General features: G+C 34.6%; 2 protein-coding genes and 1 long non-coding RNA gene across 6 annotated transcripts in view; 2 read left to right on the top strand and 1 right to left on the bottom strand.

Moving 5' to 3' along the window:
• The window catches only part of LOC127159353 (urokinase plasminogen activator surface receptor-like), a 3,555-nt gene extending 2,762 nt beyond the window's left edge, over nt 1-793 (top strand). The window contains exon 3 of the mRNA XM_051102208.1: nt 297-793. Coding sequence (XP_050958165.1) covers nt 297-487 — 191 coding nt within the window. The 3' untranslated portion in view covers nt 488-793. The remainder of the gene's footprint in view (nt 1-296) is intronic.
• A 12,071-nt stretch (nt 794-12,864) lies between these two features.
• Nucleotides 12,865-15,361, bottom strand: LOC127159352 (uncharacterized). Of its 2 annotated transcripts, none has more exons than XR_007826425.1 (3): nt 14,865-15,361; nt 14,635-14,773; nt 12,865-14,394 (listed from the first exon to the last, which is right to left on the bottom strand). It is a non-coding gene; the product is annotated as an uncharacterized LOC127159352 (long non-coding RNA). The 2 variants fall into 2 exon arrangements; XR_007826424.1 differs by having other exon boundaries at nt 12,865-13,940; nt 14,250-14,773.
• Nucleotides 13,702-20,346, top strand: LOC127159350 (urokinase plasminogen activator surface receptor-like). Of its 3 annotated transcripts, XM_051102205.1 has the most exons (7): nt 13,702-13,755; nt 13,843-13,962; nt 14,185-14,316; nt 14,652-14,762; nt 19,576-19,693; nt 19,996-20,095; nt 20,185-20,346. In XM_051102205.1, the coding sequence occupies exons 1-6, from the start codon at nt 13,707-13,709 to the stop codon at nt 20,000-20,002; spliced, it is 537 nt and encodes a 178-aa protein (XP_050958162.1). In that variant the 5' UTR covers nt 13,702-13,706; the 3' UTR covers nt 20,003-20,095; nt 20,185-20,346. The 3 variants fall into 3 exon arrangements, with proteins under 3 accessions (XP_050958162.1, XP_050958163.1, XP_050958161.1); XM_051102206.1 differs by lacking the exon at nt 19,576-19,693; XM_051102204.1 differs by lacking the exons at nt 19,996-20,095; nt 20,185-20,346 and having other exon boundaries at nt 19,576-19,770.
• The last annotated feature ends 739 nt before the right edge of the window (nt 20,347-21,085 follow it).

Below are 21,085 nucleotides of genomic sequence, written 5' to 3' on the forward strand. Positions count from 1 at the left end.
GTGTTGTTTCATTAGATATTTTATTTTAAATAAAAGAATACTTGTTTTTGTTCTATAGATCCCTCTAAAGTCCCCAATGGAAATAAATGTTACTACTGTGATGGGAAGACCTGCTCAAACATATTGAGCTGTACAGGGAGTGAAGACCGCTGCTTTACAGCAACAGGTGAGAATCTGGAAGAAGAAAGAAGACGACTTTTTTTTTTTTTTTGGCTTTAATCTCTCTTATGTTAAGACATTTAATACATATCATATACACCAGTAAACTCAACCTGTGTTTTCTTTCTTTTCATCAGAGACTGCTGGAGGCCTGACAGCAGTTGTAAAAGGCTGTGTCTCTAAATCTATTTGTGAGGCTGGAAGATCAGTTAGAAATGTTCAGAGTGCCTCATGCTGTAAGGGGAACCTGTGTAACGGTGCTAAGAGCATCACTCAGAGCTTCCTGTTCCTCTGCTGTTCTCTGCTCTCCTTCATCCTGCTGCACTGAATCCAGCAGCTTTTCTTATTACTGAATTTACTGAATCAGCACTGTGCTGTCTTAAGTGATTGCACTGTATTTTATGTACAATCATTTTTATTGTTAACTATTTTAATTCATTTTAAATAAAAAATTTAAATGTTCTTAAATTCCTTGTTTGTATTGTTGTGATTTTTTCATGATTATTTTAATTCATTTTATGTACAGCACTTTGAATTACCATTGTGCATGAAATGTGCTTTATAAACAAACTTGCCTTTCTGTAAAGAAAACCAAAACATATACAGCAATATTCCTAATAAATGATTAATTCATCATTGTGTTCAGAATTCTTCAAATAGTTTGTATTAAAATATTTGCATTTCCTCTATCAGGATTTTTCATTTTCACAGTTACAGATACAAAAATACAAAGTGTAACTGTACTACATCACATTGTGCTGGACAAAGTACTGATCACAATTTGATTTATATCTTGAATTTGTTTCAATATCAGTTAATTTTTCAGGTAAATGTCAGTACACTTTACTATCAACTATCAACTTGCATGATACTTATGGATACATTGAAGAGATTTTACTTTTCACACTTGTCTTAGTTGCTACATGTGCATGTTATCAATCCAATATCCAGTTAGGTCACATTGTACCTATTATAAACATCATGGCTTGATTATTACATTAATTTTTCCTTAGGCATTTTTACATAAACTTGCATTTGACTGTCAGATGCAAAGGTTTACACTGTAAAGATGTACAATTAAATATATTTTGTCAAGCCCTACCCATATTTGACCTGAGCAAATAAGCCATAGCAGCTACTTCAAGTATCTGAAAAAGTGAATGTGATCTTCAGGTAATTGGTAATAGGGGAAATGCTGAACATGAGTTTGTGGTTAAAGACAAAAAAAACCTGAAAATCGGAATGATCACAGAATCATAATGTTTTGGTGAACTACCCCTTTAAGAAGCCTTGTTGCAAAAATAGATTTAACTGTCAACTGGTTGGCTTAAGCAGACTTAAACACTCCTAGCAAAAATGCACACCAAGGAGGATAACTATAAATATAACTTTATCTTTATACAGCCAGGTGAGGAAAAACTGTAACTGTCAGACTAATGTTTCAATCATTTTGTTTTTATACATTTTAGTAAATAAGATCCAGGTAATCAATAATAATAATGACTTGAACAACCATAAACAGACTTAAAAACGCAGTTCTAAAAATCATTCTCAGTATCTAAAGAATGGCAGAGTTCACACTGCAGCTATTACGATACACCCTTGGTTATCTTTATAGCCTGTCTTTACAGCTTCTGTTCTTGGTGTAAACGTGCCTTAAGTTTCCATTTCCTGAAATATCTACTTGTTTCATTTCTTTCATTTTAACTTTCATTTTCAAGACAATTCCCTTTGATAATCTATAAAAGAAACACTACAACAGGCACGTTATTTCATTCACCTGACAAGATCAAAGCAATTCACTACTTTTCTCCTGTTTATTCTTTTCACTGCAGGTACAAAGACAAATGTGACCACTGACCACCAAACCAGTCATAAGTGACAATTTTCTGAAATTGAGATTTATACATCATCTGAAAGCTGAATAAATAAGCTTTTTATTAATGTAATATTTCGCCGAGATGCAAAGGTATAGGCTGAGGTATATATATCGAGATATATATATATATATATATATATATATATATATATATATTGTCACGGGGGCGGAGCAAAGCGACAGACACAACGTCAGGCCTCGGGGAGGCTTTTATTAAACAATAAAACAAAGTGTCCAAAAAAGGGGGAAAAAGTGTCCAAAACAAAAGGGGATCTGGTGTCCTCGAAGTGACGGGGTTCCGTGAAGGAGGGGTAGTGTTCCAAAAGGGAAGGGTCCAGGTAAGGGGCGGAGTCCGGCGGCCGCACGCGCTCCCCGCTCAGGTCCGGGGTGCGAGGGGCGGCGGCTTCTCTAGCGACATCGTCCTCCTCCACCTACGCGGCGCTTCTGGGGGATAACACGGCCCGGCATCCTGGCCCGTCAGCCGTTACGGGTGCGGTCCTCATCCGGACCCGCGGGGTCCGGCAACTCGTCCTGCGGCGCTGGTTCCCTCTTCACCCCTTCCTGGACCCACGAGGACACCAGCGTGCATGCACGGGGAAGAGACCGGTCTCCTGAGGAGAGGCGCGCTCGGCATTTTAACAGCGGCGGTGATGAGGCTTCATTCACATCAGGTGTGCCTCATCACACGCCGCCAGACCTGGATGTTTCGGCGCCCCTCCTCCTCCCACACGCCCACTCCCGTCGGGAGCCTGGTGAAGGGCGGCGATTACCGACGGGGTGCAGCTGACAATAAGGGGGGGAGGCAGTCGACTCGTCACAATATATATATATATATATATATATATATATATATATATATAGAGCAATTTGCCTTTAAAGTTGTCCAAATGAAGTTCTTAGCAATGCATATTACTAATCAGAAATTAAGTTTTGATACATTTACGGCAGGAAATTTACAAAATATCCCAATGATTTTTGGCATAAAAGATAAACTGATCATTTTGACCCATACAATGTATTTTTGGCCATTGCTACAAATATACACATGCTACTTAGGACTGGGTTTGTGGTCCACGGTCACAAATAGTGTTTGAATTGTTGTCTTTTTATTACTAAACTGATATTTATTACTATACTGATGGGTTTTTGTGGAGAAAACCAGTTGACATCACAGTGGAGTTTTCAAGTGCTAAAGTTTATCAATGGCAACTTACACTGGTATGCGTTTAGCATATTTAACAGCAGGTGGAAGCATAACATTTGTACACCTACTGTAGATCTTTGCACTTGCTGACATCAGAACACCTACTGCACAGCTCAATAGTTGTAAGTTTCGTAATTGCGCCATTGCTTCATTTTCTTTTACACCACTGTAAAAATGCAAAAGCATGTGAACACCTGAACATCACACTCATTTGATCCTGCCGAACTTTTATTTTCTAAATTAATACAATGCCACAAGCGTTTTAGGTACAAAACCTAAAACAGGCGTGATATAGATAAAATGAACATAAAAATGATATAGGCCTATTATTGAACAAGAACACGACAATCCAACATCCCAGCAAATGATTTTCTATAAGACATTAATTTTGTATTTAAGCAAAGAATACTGAGAAAACCACTCCTGCTTTGTATCGCCCCAAATTTTGTAATCAAGTAAATTTAATGCTACTTCCTACAAATCCGTTTGATTTTACATTTTATATTTTTAGATAGATCTGTGTTGTAAAAAAAATAATATCTATGAAAAAATAAAATAATAATAATAATAAAATAGCACTTGTGATGTACAACACATAAATAAATATTTTAAATATGATTCTTTTTTGTTTATCTTGATATGCAGTTTCTACAAAAACTAGATTGGGCACATTTCATCACACTATTTAAATTAAATCTAAATATTGAAAGGAAATAAAAAGTGTGGTAAGCAACAACATGTTATCAATCTAATATCCAGTGTGTGTTTTATGTATGCCATATTGCTGAACTTCACCCATTTTAATCCTGTCACTGAACACTACAGTATATTGGTCAGTATACTTGGCCTGATTTCTCAATATCTTTCCATCATCACCACCCAACACAGGCCGTACCTTAAGCATTCTTATGCTGACCAAAGCCTAACTGTCAGGTCTAAAGGTTTCCAATATTATTTAATTTATGTTAATTAAATTTCTTTTGTCATGTTCTCTTACTCATCTTTTGACTCATCTCTTCCAGGCTGATTTTTGATGAATAATAAAGTAATTACAATACTGATCTTAATCCAAAACATAAACTAATGGATAAGAGCATGTGCTTTAACAGATAGCGCAAATGAACATTCATGTACCCACCCTCATGTTGAGTCAAACCTGGCTGTCTTCTTTCTGGTGCAAACGAAAAGAGCATCTGTTAAAAAAGAAATGGTCATTTTAGCAAGGTTTTGCATGATGCACTGTAAATTCTGTTTTGTTTTGTTTTTTGTTTTTTCTGGTGCATATTTTTCTGATATACAGTATTTTCCATTGTATTAATGAGGTGAAAAAAAACAAGGATACTGCATGTATACTGATGAATTTTCAAAGAATTTGAAATGACTGGGAAAAGGTTGGGAAACACTGGTTTAGACACATTGTGAGGGACATGTGCTGGGTATCGATCACAATTTGATCCATATATTAACTTGAATCACTCTAATATCAATTAATTTATATATATTTAATGTAAATGTCAGTTATTCTTAAGGATAAAATGGTCTTTCAGCTAATGCTGTAAACCTGAAACCCTCATACATTACTACACATAACTTTCATTACTATAATACACTTTTTAAAGGTTAAAATTAACTGGAGATCACAAATGTGAATTTTAATTGTCATTTCTTTTTAGATAAAATAATCAACTTCTGCATCATTTTGCATTTAAATTTTTTCTCACTACATATGAAAAAAAGTTTTACTTCTGGTTCTCTGCCCTCTGTGGCTATTATCTACAATTTAAAAAAAAAATGTGAATATATGAAAGAGATTTTATTTTTCACACTCGTTTCAGTTCCTACATGTGATCAATCCATTATCCAGTTACAGTAGGTCACATCGTACCTATTTTAATGATCCTGGCTTGAGTATTCATTGTGTTTCCCTCATCACCCAGGCTGATCAGGCATTTTGTGTAAACTTGAATTTGGCTGTCAGGTGCAAAGGTTTATATTGTACAATTAAATATTTCATCAAGCCTTACCCAGAACTGACCTGAGTAAGGCCATTTAGCAGCTAGGCCTACTTCAAGCAGCTGAAAAAAGCGAATGTGATCTTCACGTTATTGGGAATAGGAAGGTTAGGAATGCCAAAAATGAGTTTGTGGTTAAACAGATAGTTCACTCAAAATCGTAATGATCACAGAATCATAATTTTTTGGTGAATTACCCTTTTAATAAGCCTAGTCATAAACATTTATTTAATTGTTAACTGGTTGGCTTAAGCAAACCTAAACAATCCTAACAAAAATACACACAATAACTATAAAGATAACGATATAAAAGATCATAAAAATAAAAAATCATTCTCAGTATTAAAGAACAGCAGAATCTACACCGCAACTATCGAGATCCCTTTCAGAATGATTCTTTTCCAGCTGATGAAAGATAAAAACATTGACACGCAATCATAATCAATCCTGCTATCATGAGATCGAGAATTTGCAGCGGCTGACGAGTATGTGCTTGAAATAAACAGATGATATCATCTGCTGGTTGTGGACGCTAGTTATCTTTAGTTAGCTTATCTTTATAGTTACCAATCTTGGTGTGAACGGGCCTTAAGTTTTAATGTCCTGAAATATCAGCTTGTTTATTTTCTTTCTGTTAAACTTTCATTTCCTTCTAAAGACCATCCCTTCTGATCATTTATAAAATAAACTGACATGTTATTTCATTCACCTCAAAAAGTTAAATCAATTCACTGTTTTTCTTCTGTTCATTTTTTTCACTGCAGGGACAATGACAAACAGTGTTTGGATTGTTGTCTTTTATGACTATAAAACTGATATTACTATACTGATGGGTTCTTGTGGGGAAAAACAGCTGACATACCAGTGGAATTTTCAGGAGCCAAAGTTTATCAGTGGCAACATACATTGCTATATGCAGTATGATGTATTGAAATTTACTGTTATATATGAAAACTGCATTTAGCTTTACCTGACAGCAGGTGGAAGCATAACATTTGTACACCTACTGTAGATCTTTGCACTTGCTGACATCAAAACACCTACTGCACAGCTCAATAGTTTTAAGTTTCCACAAGAGGGCGCTGCTGGTGATAATACAGGTTTTTTTCACTTGCTAACATCCTTTTGTCCAATCACTTGTCACATTTTCAAAACTCTAAACACAATTAGCACAACATCTGTCTGTTGTGACCATACCATTAACACAACTTAAAATGCTTACATTTTCCGTCCATACAAGCTTACCCAAAACCAAAATCATGGATCTTTTTATTCTTATTTACAAATGCTTAAACAGCATGTCAGAAATGAAGACCTAATGTCCCAAACCTTAAATATAGTATAAAGCTTCTACTTCTGCAACAACAACAGTTCAAAAGTATTGAAAAAAGTCTCTCTATATAAAATACTGTAACAACTGATAAGCACCTGAAAAATATTTAGAAAAGCTGATTTCAATCTCAGTTTGAGGAATAGTCAAGCGTTGAAGCTCTTTCCATTACACCAACAACAGAGTAAAAAAAGACCTCTTTGAATTGGTTTTGTGGATGCAGAACAACACAAAGAATCAGAGAAAGAAAAAAATAATGCCTGGCAGAGGGAGAGGAGTAGTTGGATCAGAAAAACAGGAGAAGAAGCAGGGGAGAAGAGTAAGAATGTGTTGGACTGTGCATTTTTTATTTGTTTTGTTTTGTTTTCCCCCTTACAAATGTGGAACCTATAATAGCTTATTTCTGCCATGGAATATAAAGGGTAAAGGGTAAAGTCTGAATTGCAAGATGTAAACTCACAATTCCAAGGATATAAGTCCGAATTTTGAGATCAATAGGTTACAATTACTGTTTTTATGTGCTGTAACCAATAGCCATGTTTTGTTTGGTTTTTTTATCACTGGCATCAGTTATCATGGGGGCACCATCCACATTAAACCCCCACCCACTGAAAAGCAATTTCAATCAAGGTTCCAATTAAATTTTTGCACAGGGGACCCTAATGAGAATTCATTTAAGATGAGAAAGCTTCTTTTGTTAAAGCTTTTCCAATGAAAACATCAGAATCAGAATTAGCTTTATTTGCCAGGTGTGCGCAAACACACAAGGAATTTGTTGTGGTACATCTAAATGTGTTTGGGTGTTGCTGTGATCAAGTTATGTAATGAGATCATGTGAGATGAATTGTCAGTTTGTACCACGTCGCTCTGCAGAATCACATGCAAGAACACTCTCAGAAAAAAAGGTACAGTTCTGTCGCTGGGGCGGTACCCTATTGTACAAAAGTGAAAAGGTACATCTTTGTAGCTTACCTACCCCTAAATGGTACATATTAGTACATTAAAGGTACATTTTAGTACTTTGAAAGTATATATTTGTACCTTTTCACTTGTGTATATGGAATGATATAAACTGATTCACTGTTTGCTTTGGTGGTTATTTTTTTATTAGGCCTGTACTGAAACATTACTTAAAATAATACACTGATATATCAAAACCATCTTTTTTTGCTTGTTTAAAACAAAACTACTAATTTAACTTTATAAACTTATACCTCAGACCATTTTTTCCGTATTTCTTTGTTATTATCTGTTGTTTGTTATATCATACGTTAGTACTTTTTGCTTTTTATGTTAAAAACTTTAAATACAAACACACATGCATACATGAGTGATAGTAATGATACTAAAGCTTCTAACATCTCAAGTTTGATCCTTCATGATTTCATAGAAAATGAAACTGTGGTTTTTCTTTCTGCAGAACCCAGACAGATATTTAAACGACTTTGGGGGCCAAACAACACTGAACCCCAATGGCTTATTTTGTGTTCTACTAAAGAAAAAACATCAAAAAGATTTGGAATGACATGGGTAAATAAGAATTGTAATTTTTGGGTGAACTGTCCCATTAAAATGGTTTGGGTAAACTGTAATTCCTTATTAAACTTAGCTTCAATTAAATGTAAGCTTCTGAATCCAGAAATGTATTAAACTTCTGTTAAACTTTCATTTGCTTATACTGACCCACACCTTCTAAGCTATAAAATTGCAGCTGAAAGAGGAACGCCATGTCATTAACCTCCTGATTTAATTTCCAAAGGACACACTGTAAAAAAATTATTGCTGTGATTAGTTATCACAAAATAAAAATCAACATTATAATAAGTAATAATATATTGTTTCAACTTTTTTTTTAACATGCTTTACAGTACATTCAAAAAGGAAATAAAATAAATTGTAATTTTATAATATAGCTGCAAGCAGCGATGGGCGGGCCCTCACCACCAGCGCATCCGCAACCCTGGTGCCATCAGAAAAACGGTGCCCGGCGGGCACATGCATTGACAATAACCTTGTGGCAGTTTGGATTGAAGGGTCACAGCAATGAAAGGGTTAAAAGCAAAATGCTTTTAAATCATTCTGATAGACTGAAAATGAGCTAAAAAAAGATTCTTTATCCTATGAGGTCATCTTGTGCTCATACTTGGTATTACAGTCTTCATCTGCCAGTTTACTTCTGTGATATTTTAAATCTTTTTGCAGTCTCTGAAAACATGATAAACATATTTCCTAACAATGACTTGTTTTTCCATATGCAAAAAGTTGTGAAGATTTAGCATAATGCACTGTAAATGCACTCTTTCTCTCTCTCTGTCTCTCTCTGTCACGCACACACATACACAGAAGCTCTCAGGCACAATCCACCCCTCCCCCACACAGAGTTAGAGTGAGAGAGTTAGAGTGAGAGCAGATGTTTAATAGTTTTTTAATTTTCTATTTTTAGTAGAGTATTTTATATCAATGGAACTAAGCATTTCTTACTCAGAATGAGTAGTTCTATGTATCTAAAAATGTGTTTGGTTGCTGCATTTTGAAGTTATGGTTATGTTTTTTACTGCTACTTTGATAAATCACCATAAATCAACCATTCAAGATATCCCAAATCCGCTCACAATTTAACATCTTCAGTATGTTGGCATCATGCTGACAAAGTTTGGTGTAAATTCATTGTTTTTTGTAGGAGTAGTATTCATTCATTCACAGCTATATTTTTCCAAAAATCCACATTCAAATCAAAATAGCAGACTTCCTGTTGGTCGCAGCTAATGGATGTAAATTAGAAAGTTGAAAGTAGAAAGTGATATCAAAGCATTTTTAAAAGAGACACACTTCCTGTTGCCAGTTGGTGGCGCTATAACTTTGACTCCTAATAGTCACATCTATCTGATCGGCATCCTACAACAAACAAACCTCTGAAGTTTCATCAAAATCAGACGATGTATGCAAAAGTTATTAGCCATTTCCTGTTTCACATTTCTCGCCATAAATTCAACGCTTCGCCATGGCCAAACCGTTCGAGATATCAAAAATCCCCTCACAATTTTTCATCCCCAATGTCTTGAGATCAGGTTGACCGAGTTTGGTGGCAATTGGGTAAAAAACCTAGGACTAGTATATCAAATTCCAGAGCATGCGCTTTTTAAACAGCCCTGAATAGCTCACTTCCTGTTGGGATTAGCTCATGACACAGAGTGCGTGAGTTGTTCGGCTCAGTGAGATCTATATGTGTACCGAGTTTCATATGTATATGTGCAAGCATGTGTGGGATATACATCAAGATTTAAAAAGTGTTCCAGGGGGCGCTGTAGAGCCCCTGTGCCACGCCCGGATCCCAGCCTCTGGGACGTCCTAATGGCCGCAGATTCCAATGTGTGTGCCGATTTTCAAGAGTTTTTGAGTATGTTAAGGGCCCCAAAACCCCCCCAAAACCTTGAAAAAAAAAATAATAAATAAATAAATAAGAAGAAGAAGAAGAATCCTTCGAAAAACAATAGGGCTCTCGCCCTTTTAGGGCTCGGGCCCTAAAAATCCTAAGGAAAACAATAGGGCCTTCGCCCTTTTAGGGCTCGGGCCCTAATAATAAAAAATCCTAAGAAAAACAATAGGGCTCTCGCCCCTTTCAGGGCTCGGGCCCTAATTAACTAAATTGTATACAAACACTTACTAACTCCCTGAAAAAGTTAACAGAAACAGAATATGTCTGTCAAAAGTCTCTATACTAGCTTCTCTGTTTATTCCCTTATTTAGAACTGTCTATTTTTTTTTTCAACATTATCACTTACATTTCTGTCAGTACATATGCCAGAACATTTTACTTCTTCTGCTTCTCTGTCCTATTTAACGCCTTTATCTAAAAAAGAGATTTTACTTTTCACGCTTGTTTTAGTTGCTACTTGTGATCAATCCATTATCCAGTTAGGTCACATTGTGCCTATTTGAATCATTTAATGTTTTTGCTAGTTGCAACAATACAGTCTGGGCTGTATTTAAATAAAAATAATATAAACTCATCTATAGGCTATATTTAAGTTAAAACAATAGAAACTAATCTTGGCTTGATTATTCAGTAAATGTCCATCATCATCACCCTGTCATAGGCGTTTTTATATAAACTCGCATTTTACTGTCAGGTGCAAAGGTTTATGTTGTAAAGATGCACAATTAAATATATTTCATCAAGCCTTACCCAGATCTGAACTAAGCGAAGCCATTTAGCAGCCACCTCAAGCAGCTGAAAAAGCAAATGTGATCTTTAGGAAATTGGGAATAGGAAGGTTAAGAATGCCAAATATGAGTTTGTGGTTAAAGAGACCCAAAAACGAAAACGGAAATGTTTTTTTTTTTAAAAAAATGAAATGAATTCACAGTTTTTCTACCGTTCATTCTTTTCACTGCAGGTACAAAGACAAATAGTGTCTGAATTGTTGTCTTTTTATTACTAAACTGACATTCATTACTATTCTGATGAGTCTTGTAGGGAAAAACAGCGGACATTGGAGTGAAGTTTCCAAGTGCTAAAGTTAATCAGTGGCAGCATACATTGATTTGCAGTATGATGGATTGAAATTAACTGTTATATTTGAAAACTGCATTTACCATCATTTAATAGCAGGTGGAAACATAACATTTGTACACATAGCCTATAGATCTTTGCACTTGCTGACATCAAAACACCTACTGCACAACTCAATAATTCTCAAAAAGTCAAGACGCGTGTATTTGCAATAACCCCACTAGAGAGCGCTGCTGGTGCATACAGTCTTCCATGCAACTTGGACGATTTTTTTATTGCACCATCGCATCATTTTCTGTCACAGCATAAAAATGCCCTTTATAGGCAAAATCATGTGAAAACCTAAAGCAGACGAGACATGGATGAACTGAAAATAAAAATGACATAAAGCCAATTTAATGCTACTTCCTACAAAGCCCAAGTGTCCATTTTTTAATAGATCTGTGCTGTAAAAAATGTAATGTATTTTTTTTATTTATTTAAAAAAGCACTTGTTGTGATATACCACATGTAAATAACTAAAATAGGATCACTTTTTGCTTATCTTGATATGCAGGTTCTTCAAAAAATAGATTAGGCACATTTCATCACACTATTTAAATGAAATCTAAATATTCAAAGGAAATAAAAAGCATGGTAAGCAGAAACATTTTATTAATCTAACATTTAGTGTGTGTTATATATATATATATATATATATATATATATGTCATATTGCTGAACTGCACCCATTTTAATCCTGTCACTGAACACTACAGTATATTGATGTGGAAAGAGAATGGAAACCAATACTGGCCTGATTTCTCAATATCTTTCCATCATCACCACCAAACACAGGCCGTACCTTAAGCATTCTTATGTTCACCAAAGTCTAACTGTCAGGTCTAAAGGTTTACAATGTTTTGATGTTCCGTAATTACATTTCTTTTGCCATGTCCTTTTATTCATCTTTGATCTGCACAATTTCCCATCCAGGCTGTTTTTGGTGAATAATTCTCAAGGAATTTAAATACTGATCTTAATCCACAACATAAACAAATGAATTGTGTTTTTACCAGTGTATATTATTCTGATATAGTTTCTGTTGTATTAATGAGGTGAAATATGGATGCTGCATGTATAATGCAGAAGTGTTCGATCCATCCTGCCCAAACACACCTATTTAAGCGCAAAAGAGGCGAAAAAGAACTCAATTCGGTATATGCATGTTATTTCCTGTGCATTTTTACTGTGGCAAGAAGTGGTTTAGTGTTTTCGTGCATATATATAATTTTATAATTGTTTGGTTACTTCTGTTATTTGTCTACTAAAGAAAGATGATCAATAATACTTGAAGATGTACTATATGCAAGGCCAAAAGCATGTGAGCGCCGAAACATCACACTCATATTTCCCTGCTGAACTTTTAATGCTTAAATTAATTCAAAAAAGTATTTATAGGTACTGTAGTTGATCCTTCCTTTGCAGCTACAGCTTCCACCCATTTAAGGTTTTGCAATTGATGTTACAGAATCATTGAGGTTCAGGTGTGGGTTTGGTGCAGGTACATCAAGCTCTTCAAGACCAGATTCAAAAAGACCTTCCTTAAATGTCTGTAGAAAATGATTGTATGACATAACATCAAAATTTGCTTTCACAAGGATTGCAAACCCATTAATCATAAGAACGTGTCCACAAACCATTACACAATGGCTAAAATAACTGTCAGTCAAATGTTTAAAACATTTAGTTTTTGTTTATGTCACTAAACAAGATCTATAGGTATCATCATTTTTGGTGATCAAACAGAACATAAAAATATACAAAATGATCTTTTACTGAACTAGAACAGGAGAATAAAACAACATGCAAGCAAACAATTGTCCATATCAATTTAACATTCAATCAAAGAATGGGAAACATGATTTCTGCTTTGTAACTCCCCAAGTTCAGCATTAAAGCCAACTGAATGCTACTGCCTTCAAATGGGTAATAACTTTTATATTCTGAAGTGTCTTGAAGTGTCTCTGAATTTTAACAGCAGTTTAGGGTTAGCTGGAAGGAAGTGACCCTAGATAATTTTCTAGGGTAGTCATCTGTCAGTCATGCAAAAACACAGCACATGTAAGAAGTACTTTGCTACATGTCAGTTTGACAGAGTTTAAGGATGTATAACATTGGCTAAAGTATTTACAATGTATATAGAATAGCAAAAGATCAAATTATGATACTTATAACCTATATGGAATTACATAAACAGATTCACTGTTTGCTTTGGTAGTTATTTTCATTAGGCCTGTACTGAAACATTGCTTAAAATAATACATTAATATATCAAAATCATTATATATATTAGCCCACTTTCTTTAATTAGATTATTCTGCCATTACCTATTATTTTCTATATATTTTTTTGTGTTCCACTAAAGAAAGAACATCATCTGACATAAATAAATATATTTTGGGGTGAACTGCAATTCCTCATCAAACATCCCTTCGATTAAATGATGTAAGCTTCTGATTCCAGAAATCTGTTAAACTTTAATTTGCTCATAAAGAGCCACACCCTCTGATAAGCTATAAAATGAGGGCTGAAACAGGTACATTATATTATTCGCCTCCTGATCAAATATGAATCTGCAAATCTCACTTTTTCTTCTGATCATTTTTTTCACTGCAGGTACAAAGACAAATAGTTCTTAATGTTATTAAACACAAATACAGATAATAGATGTCTGTCACTGTCCTCTGTGTTTTATTACTAAAGGACACTCTCTCAGGTGTTATGAGTGCACAGATTTGACGGGTTCTTGTGAAGCTCCAAAGGAAAAAACATGCTCCAATGAAAGGTCCAGCTGTGTGAGTCTAACAGCAATAACACAAATTGGTAAGTCCAGTATGATGGATTAAAATGTAACTTGTTACAGAACAGCTACTTGTTATCCTGGAGGAATTTACCAATTCAAACAGAAAATATTCTATACATACTGTATCTGTTTGAAATGAGAAAAATTATAAATGTTGACATATTTATAAATCAATTTTACATTAAAACAATGTGCACTGTTGAACTGTTTTATAAAATTTGTCAAATTATTCATGTTTTTAGGTGGCAACACTACTAAATTGATGTTTAAAAGTTGTGCTGATGTTTGTGTAAGTGTGTCAACTAACTTCGGCGTTGCATGGGTGTCTTCAGTGTGCTGTAACACAGAACTGTGTAACTTCCAAGACGCTCCAGGTATTGTGTGATTTCCTGACCATATGCAAATGACTTTGATCTTTAAAGTCAACACTCATTTTACTTCCAAGGGACATACTGTGAAAAATGATTGCTGTGATTAGTTATCACAAAATAACATTCAACATTACAATAACAATGTGTTGTATCAACTTTAAAAAGTAATAATTTCAGTAATATGTTTTTCACAGTGCATTCAAACTGGAAATAAAATTCAGGGTTTGACTTGACAGTCATGAACTGATCAAATGGAGAAGCTAACAGACTGTTGTTTCATTAGATATTATATTTTGTATGGACAATAAAATGAAAGAATACTTGTTTTCATCTTGTAGATCCCAACTCTCTTGCCCCCAATGGAAAGAAATGTTACTATTGTGATGAGAAGAGCTGCTCAAACATATTGCGCTGTACAGGGAATGCCAACTACTGCTTTAATGGAACAGGTGAGAATCTGCTAAAGAAAGAAGATTAAAGCTGTTGTTGAGGTGGTTGATGCTGTTTTTAAACTCTTTTATGCTTACACATTAAATTAATATCATACTCACCAGTAAAGCTTAGACTCAACCTGGGTTTTCTTTCTTTTCAGGAGAAAATTTCATGCCAGGGAGTCAGTCAATGGTTGTAAAAGGCTGTGTCTCTCAATCTATTTGTGCTGCTGTAGCATCAAATCCTGATGTCTCATGCTGTGAGGGAAACCTGTGTAATGGTGCTCAGAGTGTCACTCAGAGCTTCCTGTTCCTCTGCTGTTCTCTGCTCTCCTTCATCCTGCTGCACTGAATACAGCACCTCTTCACATTCTACAATGAGACACAATGTGCTGCATATAAAGCTTCTGTTTTCTGTGCATTTCCACTATCAGGATCTTTCCTTTTCACAGATGCAGATACAAAGGTACACAATGTAATACAACACATGATGAAGGAAAAGTGCTGCGTATTGATCACAGTCCGATTCATACAGTATCTTGAATTTAATCACTTCAATATCAATTAATTTATATTTATTTCATGTAAATGTCATTTTTTTAAGAATAAAAGCTTTAAACCGGAAATCATCTTACATTACTATACATTATTAGTAGATCACAAACTGTCAAATTCAAATGTTATTTAGATAAAATAATCAACATCTGCATCATTTTGCATTTAAATTTCTCTAGACGTTTTACTTCTGCTTCTCTGTCCTCTGTGGCTTATCTACAATTTAAAAAATCTTCCGAATATATAAAAGATTTTACTTTTCTGTTTCAGTTGCTAAGTTATCAATCCAATATCCAGTTAGGCCACATCATAGGGGTGTGCGGGGCACAAACTAACGCTGCGTTAATTGTAACACACATGGTTTTAAATATGTCCACACAAGCTAGCATAACCAAATTTACATTTTTGGCTCATTTTTTCTTCTTTTAGTAATCATTTAAAATGAGACAAATCTGCTGTTGTTTTAATTTTATTTATCAGATAGTTTATCAATGCTTGGCAAGCCAGCAGAAGACTCTAACCACTTTTATATTCCAGTCACGTTGATGGGGAACGTTGTAACACTGTGTTACAATCTGCCCCGCTATTATTAAACTATGCTTTACTATGACATTAGCAATGTAATTTTCACTATTTACTTTTATGGATTTTAAAAAGTTTAATGTTGAGGAATTATTATTTTAAGAAATCTAAAGCATTTAGGCTCATTTATGTGTCTGGTGTTCTATGAGAGCTGTGTTTGGAGGAAGGGGAGTGTTTTTTTTTTTTTTTTTTTTGTCTGAATGTATTTCATCTATTTGCGCACATTGTTTTGAACTATACTGGGTTGCATTTCCCAAAAGCATTGTTAGCCAACTATTGTTGCAAGTTCCGTCGCTATCAACATAGTTTAACGATTCTGTGTTTCCCGAAACCATAGTTCAAATGAACATTCGCAACAGCGTGACAGACTTATGTGGTTGGAATTACAGCTCTCGACCTGTGGTTAGAAGCATAGTTCCTTGTTAGTAAGACATATGGGCTCAATAAATTATGTTATTGGGCAGAATAAGCAAGCTAACATGCAGTACAATCTATAACTTTCACTTTAATCTATGTATTTTTTAAGCTTCCTCTGCAAGCGACATTTTTGAATAGTGCGCATAAATGCCTATGGGAACCGGAGTATGATGTAAGAGGGACTGTGTTTTGCGATCAGGGCATGGTTGTGATTAGTTCATTGTGAACCTCAAAAAATAGTTTGTTTTGTTTTTTTTATTCTTACAAAAAGCCATTATTTTATTTGAAAAAGTGAATAATTTTATTTTTTGACAAAATATTTTAGTTTGTCGTGTGTATTTTTTTCATTCGATCAGATAACATTTTAAGCTCATATGGTCATGTTACAACGTGCCCCTCACGTGTTACAATGTACCCCACCTATGGGGCATGCTGTCACTTTTCACTTCCTTTCTTTTGAGGTAAATAACAAAAAAACGTATACACTGTAATTATTAAACAAAGCGACATATTTTTACAAGACAAGCATGAAATAAACGTGGATAAAAAAAATTATACACTGAACCCGACGTGGATTTACACAAACTGAGAAATTCAAAAAGTGTTAGGTTGTGCCCTGCACTCCCCTACCTATTTTAATCATCTTGGCCTGAGTATTCATTCAGTTTCCCTCATCATCACTCAGGCATTTTTATATAAACTTGCATTTGACTGTAAGGTGCAAAGGTTTATACTGTACAATTCAATATTTCGTCAAGCCTTACCCATAATTTACCTGAGCAAAGCCATTTAGCAGCTACTTAAAGCATCTGAAAAACCAAATGTGATTTTCACTTAATTGGGAATAGGAAGGTTGGAATGCCAAAAAATGAGTTTGTGGTTAAAAAGGTTCACACAAAATCGGAATAATCACAGAATCATATTTTTTTTAGTGAACTACACTTTTAAGAAGCCTTGTCGCAAAAATGCACAACAAGGACCACAACTACAAAAATAACGAGTATATATAGCAGTGTATCTCATAATAGCAGAATCCACACCACAGCTATCGGAATCAGTTTCAGAACGATCCTTTTCAGCTGATGAACGACAAAAACATTGATAATAATCAGAATCAATCCTGCTCTCAGAGATCGAGAATTTAAAGCGGCTGACGAGCGTACACTTAGAATAAACAGATTATATCATCTGCTGGTTGTAGATGCTAGGTATCTTTATAGTTATGTTTATAGTCAGCCTATCTTTATAGTTACTGTTCTTGGTTTAAGTTTTAATGTCCTGAAATATTTGATGTTACTATACTCGTGGGGAAAAGCAGCTGACATACCAGTGAAGTTTCCAAGTGCTAAAGTTCCTCAGTGGCAGCAAACATTGGTATATGCAGTATGATGGATTAAAACGCACTTTCAAAACACCTAGTGCACAGCTAAATAGTTTTAAGTTTCATAATTGTGTTGTATCAGTTTGTTGTCCCTCTACTAATAAAAAATAATGTTTTTGCTTGAAAAAAGACGCACGTACTGTATTTGCAATAAACCCAGAAGAGGACACTGCTGGTGCATACAGTCTTGCATGCAACATGAACGTTTTCTCATTGCACCATTGCATCATTTTCTCTTACACCATGGTAAAGATGCATTATATGGGCAAAAGCATGTGAACACCTGAACATCCAATACAATGCCACAAGTGGGAGCTGATCCTCCCTTTGCTGCTATAACAGCTTTCACTCTTCTACAGTTGTACAAAATCACGTTATAAAATCACTAAGTTTAAGGTGTGTGTTTGGTGCAGGTACATCAAGCTCTTCAAGCCAGATTCAAAATGACCTTCCTCAAATGTCTGGAGAAAGTGATTGTATGACATAACATCATACATGTAATGGAATTACGTAATTTAATTACAAAATAAATGTAACTGTAATTAGTTACAGTTACTGAGAAAAAATGTGTAATTAAATGACAGTTACTTTTGAAAAATGTCAGTGATTACAAAGGGGATTACATCTGAATTTTTTCACCCACCCACCCCCAGATTTAATCGACTTCTTTTAAATTGCATTGACTGCTCTAAAATGAGACACCAGTGTTTCAGGAGTTTAGGACACAGAATAGGACACATGCTTATTCGATAACTGTTTTATTTCCTATTTGGGTTTATGCATAAACTTTATTTTTTAAGATTGTTTTTTAACAAGGCATTGTTAGATGCTAGTGTTTTCTGTCATAACTATGCAAACATTTGATTTCAATGTTATGATCTTGTTATGACATATAGCACAACTGCGCTCATGGTGACCAGAGTTCGATTCCCGTCTCGAGGTCCTTTGCCAATCCCGCTCCCCTCTCTCCTCACAGCTCTTTCCTGTCATCTCTCTACTGTCCTATCACAATAAAAGGCATAAAAAGTAAAAAAAAAAAAAGTCTGAATTTGTGGTGGCTGTGCTTTAAACTAAATTATTACACAGCTCAGACTCTTTTGGGGCAACTTAAGTCAGTGCTATATGCTTGATAGTTTTATAGTTTTATAGGATTATAAGATAACTAACAAACTAGTACTACTACTTAATTATTAATGTGGTGAAATGTTGTGTAAGAAAACTGGTCTGACTGCACTGTATCCCTTAAATGTCTAGTTTGAACTTGCCATTTGCTAGCAACTAATTTCTTAGCGGAAGCTTTGCGTTCAAATATTTCAACTCAGATCAGTGTTTCGTGACTAATAATTTTGACACGAAACATCTAAATAATCTATCGAGCAGCTGTGCAATAAGTGAGATAATGTACATTCAGCCAGTTGTTATTGCAAAATAAAGATGTATATTATCCCTTACTTATTATAATCTTAATTCAAGTGAAAAAGGATTTTTAAAGTCTGACAGTAATCAGTTTTGAACACTACTGTAAGTTTAACTCTGCCTGGTTTAAATGTTTCAAAATGATTAACAGTTGAAAATATTAGAAATTTAGAAAAGTAATCAAAAAGTAATTAAAAGTAATGTTACATTACTTTAATAAAGTAATTGAAAAATTACACTACTTATTACATTTTAAATCAATTAACTTGCAATCTGTAACCTATTGCATTTCCAAAGTAACCTTCCCAACACTGCATAACATTAAGATTTGCTTTTCCTGGGATTGCAACCCATTAATCATAAGAAGACATCTATAAACTTTTGCACAATTGACAGAATTACAGCCAGTGGAGAAACAGGCACTGTAATTGTCAGTTTAATATTTCATTTTGGTTATGTACTGTAAACTGTGTTTTTCAGGTGTATCTGATATAGTTGAGGTGGAAAAGGGATACTGCATATTGCAGAGGTGTCACATCAATCCTGCCCAAACACACCTTTCTGGAAGTTTCCAGAAGACCTTGAATAGCTGGTTCAGGTGTGTTTAATCAGGGTTTGAGCTCAAATCTACAGGACTGTGGCCCTGTAGAAGCAGGATTGGACATCCCCGGCATATAATCGCATATTACAGATTTACAACTGTTCTAAACACTGATAAGAAGAATTTTCTTGAGCAGCAAATCAGCATATTAGAATGATTTCTGAAGGATAAGCAGACCTGCTGTACATTGCACAACTAAAATTACCTTAATTCGAATTTCTGTTTCATAAAATATGTACTTGTTTAATTACTTTCTGTTAAACTGTCATTATCTAATAAAGGCACATCCCTTTTTCTAGGATATAAAATCAGCACCGAAACACCTTATGTCTTTTGCCTCCTGAACAAAGATGGAACTGCAAATCTCAGTTTTCTTTCTGTTCATTATTTTCACTGCAGGTACAAAGACACATTACTTGAATTTTCATTCAATACAAATATAAAGATGATTTGATTTCTCTCACTGTTTCTCTCTTTTATTTCTAAAGGGCACTCGAAAGAATGTTATGACTGCGCAAATACAACAGATTCTTGTGCAAAACCACTGGTAACAACATGTCCTGATACTCACTCATGCTACAGTTTAACAACTGTAGGACAACATGGTAAGTCCAGCACATTTGATTGAAATTTACTGTTATATTTGACTGATGAGCACGCTGCAACAATGTAAATATATGTATGTATAAAACTGATACTGACTGTATGATTAATACATTTTCACACAGAATGCTGTTTAAATAATATTATCTTAATTACAACGTTTGAAATTAGAAAAATGCTTGATTTTATATTGCACATTTTGTCTTTTCTCTTATACCATGCAGCTGTTAAAAAAAAAAAAAAAATTTTTGTAGGGCTGCCCTTGACTAAAGATTTTTCTGGTCGACTAGTGCATTTTACGTGATAAGTCGACTAATCACGTTTACACTAATAAACCACGTAATTAATAATAATGAGCTTTTAATAGCCTATAGCCTCAAGCGCACCAGTGTTCCTGTGAAAATCTGTTCCAATGGGTGGGGTTTACATGAATATTCATTAGTTCCACTGGAATGGGCGTGCCCAACATGCAAATGAACTGAAATATTAGTGCACGCTCCTCAAAACGCTATTATTATTAGTAGTATATAAGTGTGTTTTTTTTTAAAAATCAAAATCTTTCCACATACACCTGTTTGGGAATCACCAAATACTAATAGATTATAAAATAGCCTATTAAAGGTGTAAGTCCACCCAGAAATGACAACTCTGTCATCATTTACTCACCTGTTTGAAACTAATATGAACAAAAATATCAACACATTTTTCAAAGTACCTTCTACAGATGAATGAGTCATACAACCTTAAAACAACATGAGAGTGAGTTCATTTTTATTTTTGAATGAT

The sequence above is a fragment of the Labeo rohita genome, unplaced genomic scaffold, assembly GCF_022985175.1.
Source record: "Labeo rohita strain BAU-BD-2019 unplaced genomic scaffold, IGBB_LRoh.1.0 scaffold_209, whole genome shotgun sequence".
NCBI lineage: Eukaryota > Metazoa > Chordata > Actinopteri > Cypriniformes > Cyprinidae > Labeo > Labeo rohita.

Bases quoted from the DNA above. Each gene is read 5' to 3' on its own strand.
- LOC127159350 (XM_051102204.1), top strand. From the start codon at position 13,707: ATGAATCTGCAAATCTCACTTTTTCTTCTGATCATTTTTTTCACTGCA. The intron at 14,317-14,651 runs GTATTGTGTGAT...TTCATCTTGTAG, and splicing joins TAACTTCCAAGACGCTCCAG to ATCCCAACTCTCTTGCCCCC. The intron at 14,763-19,575 runs GTGAGAATCTGC...TGTGTTTTTCAG, and splicing joins CTACTGCTTTAATGGAACAG to GTGTATCTGATATAGTTGAG.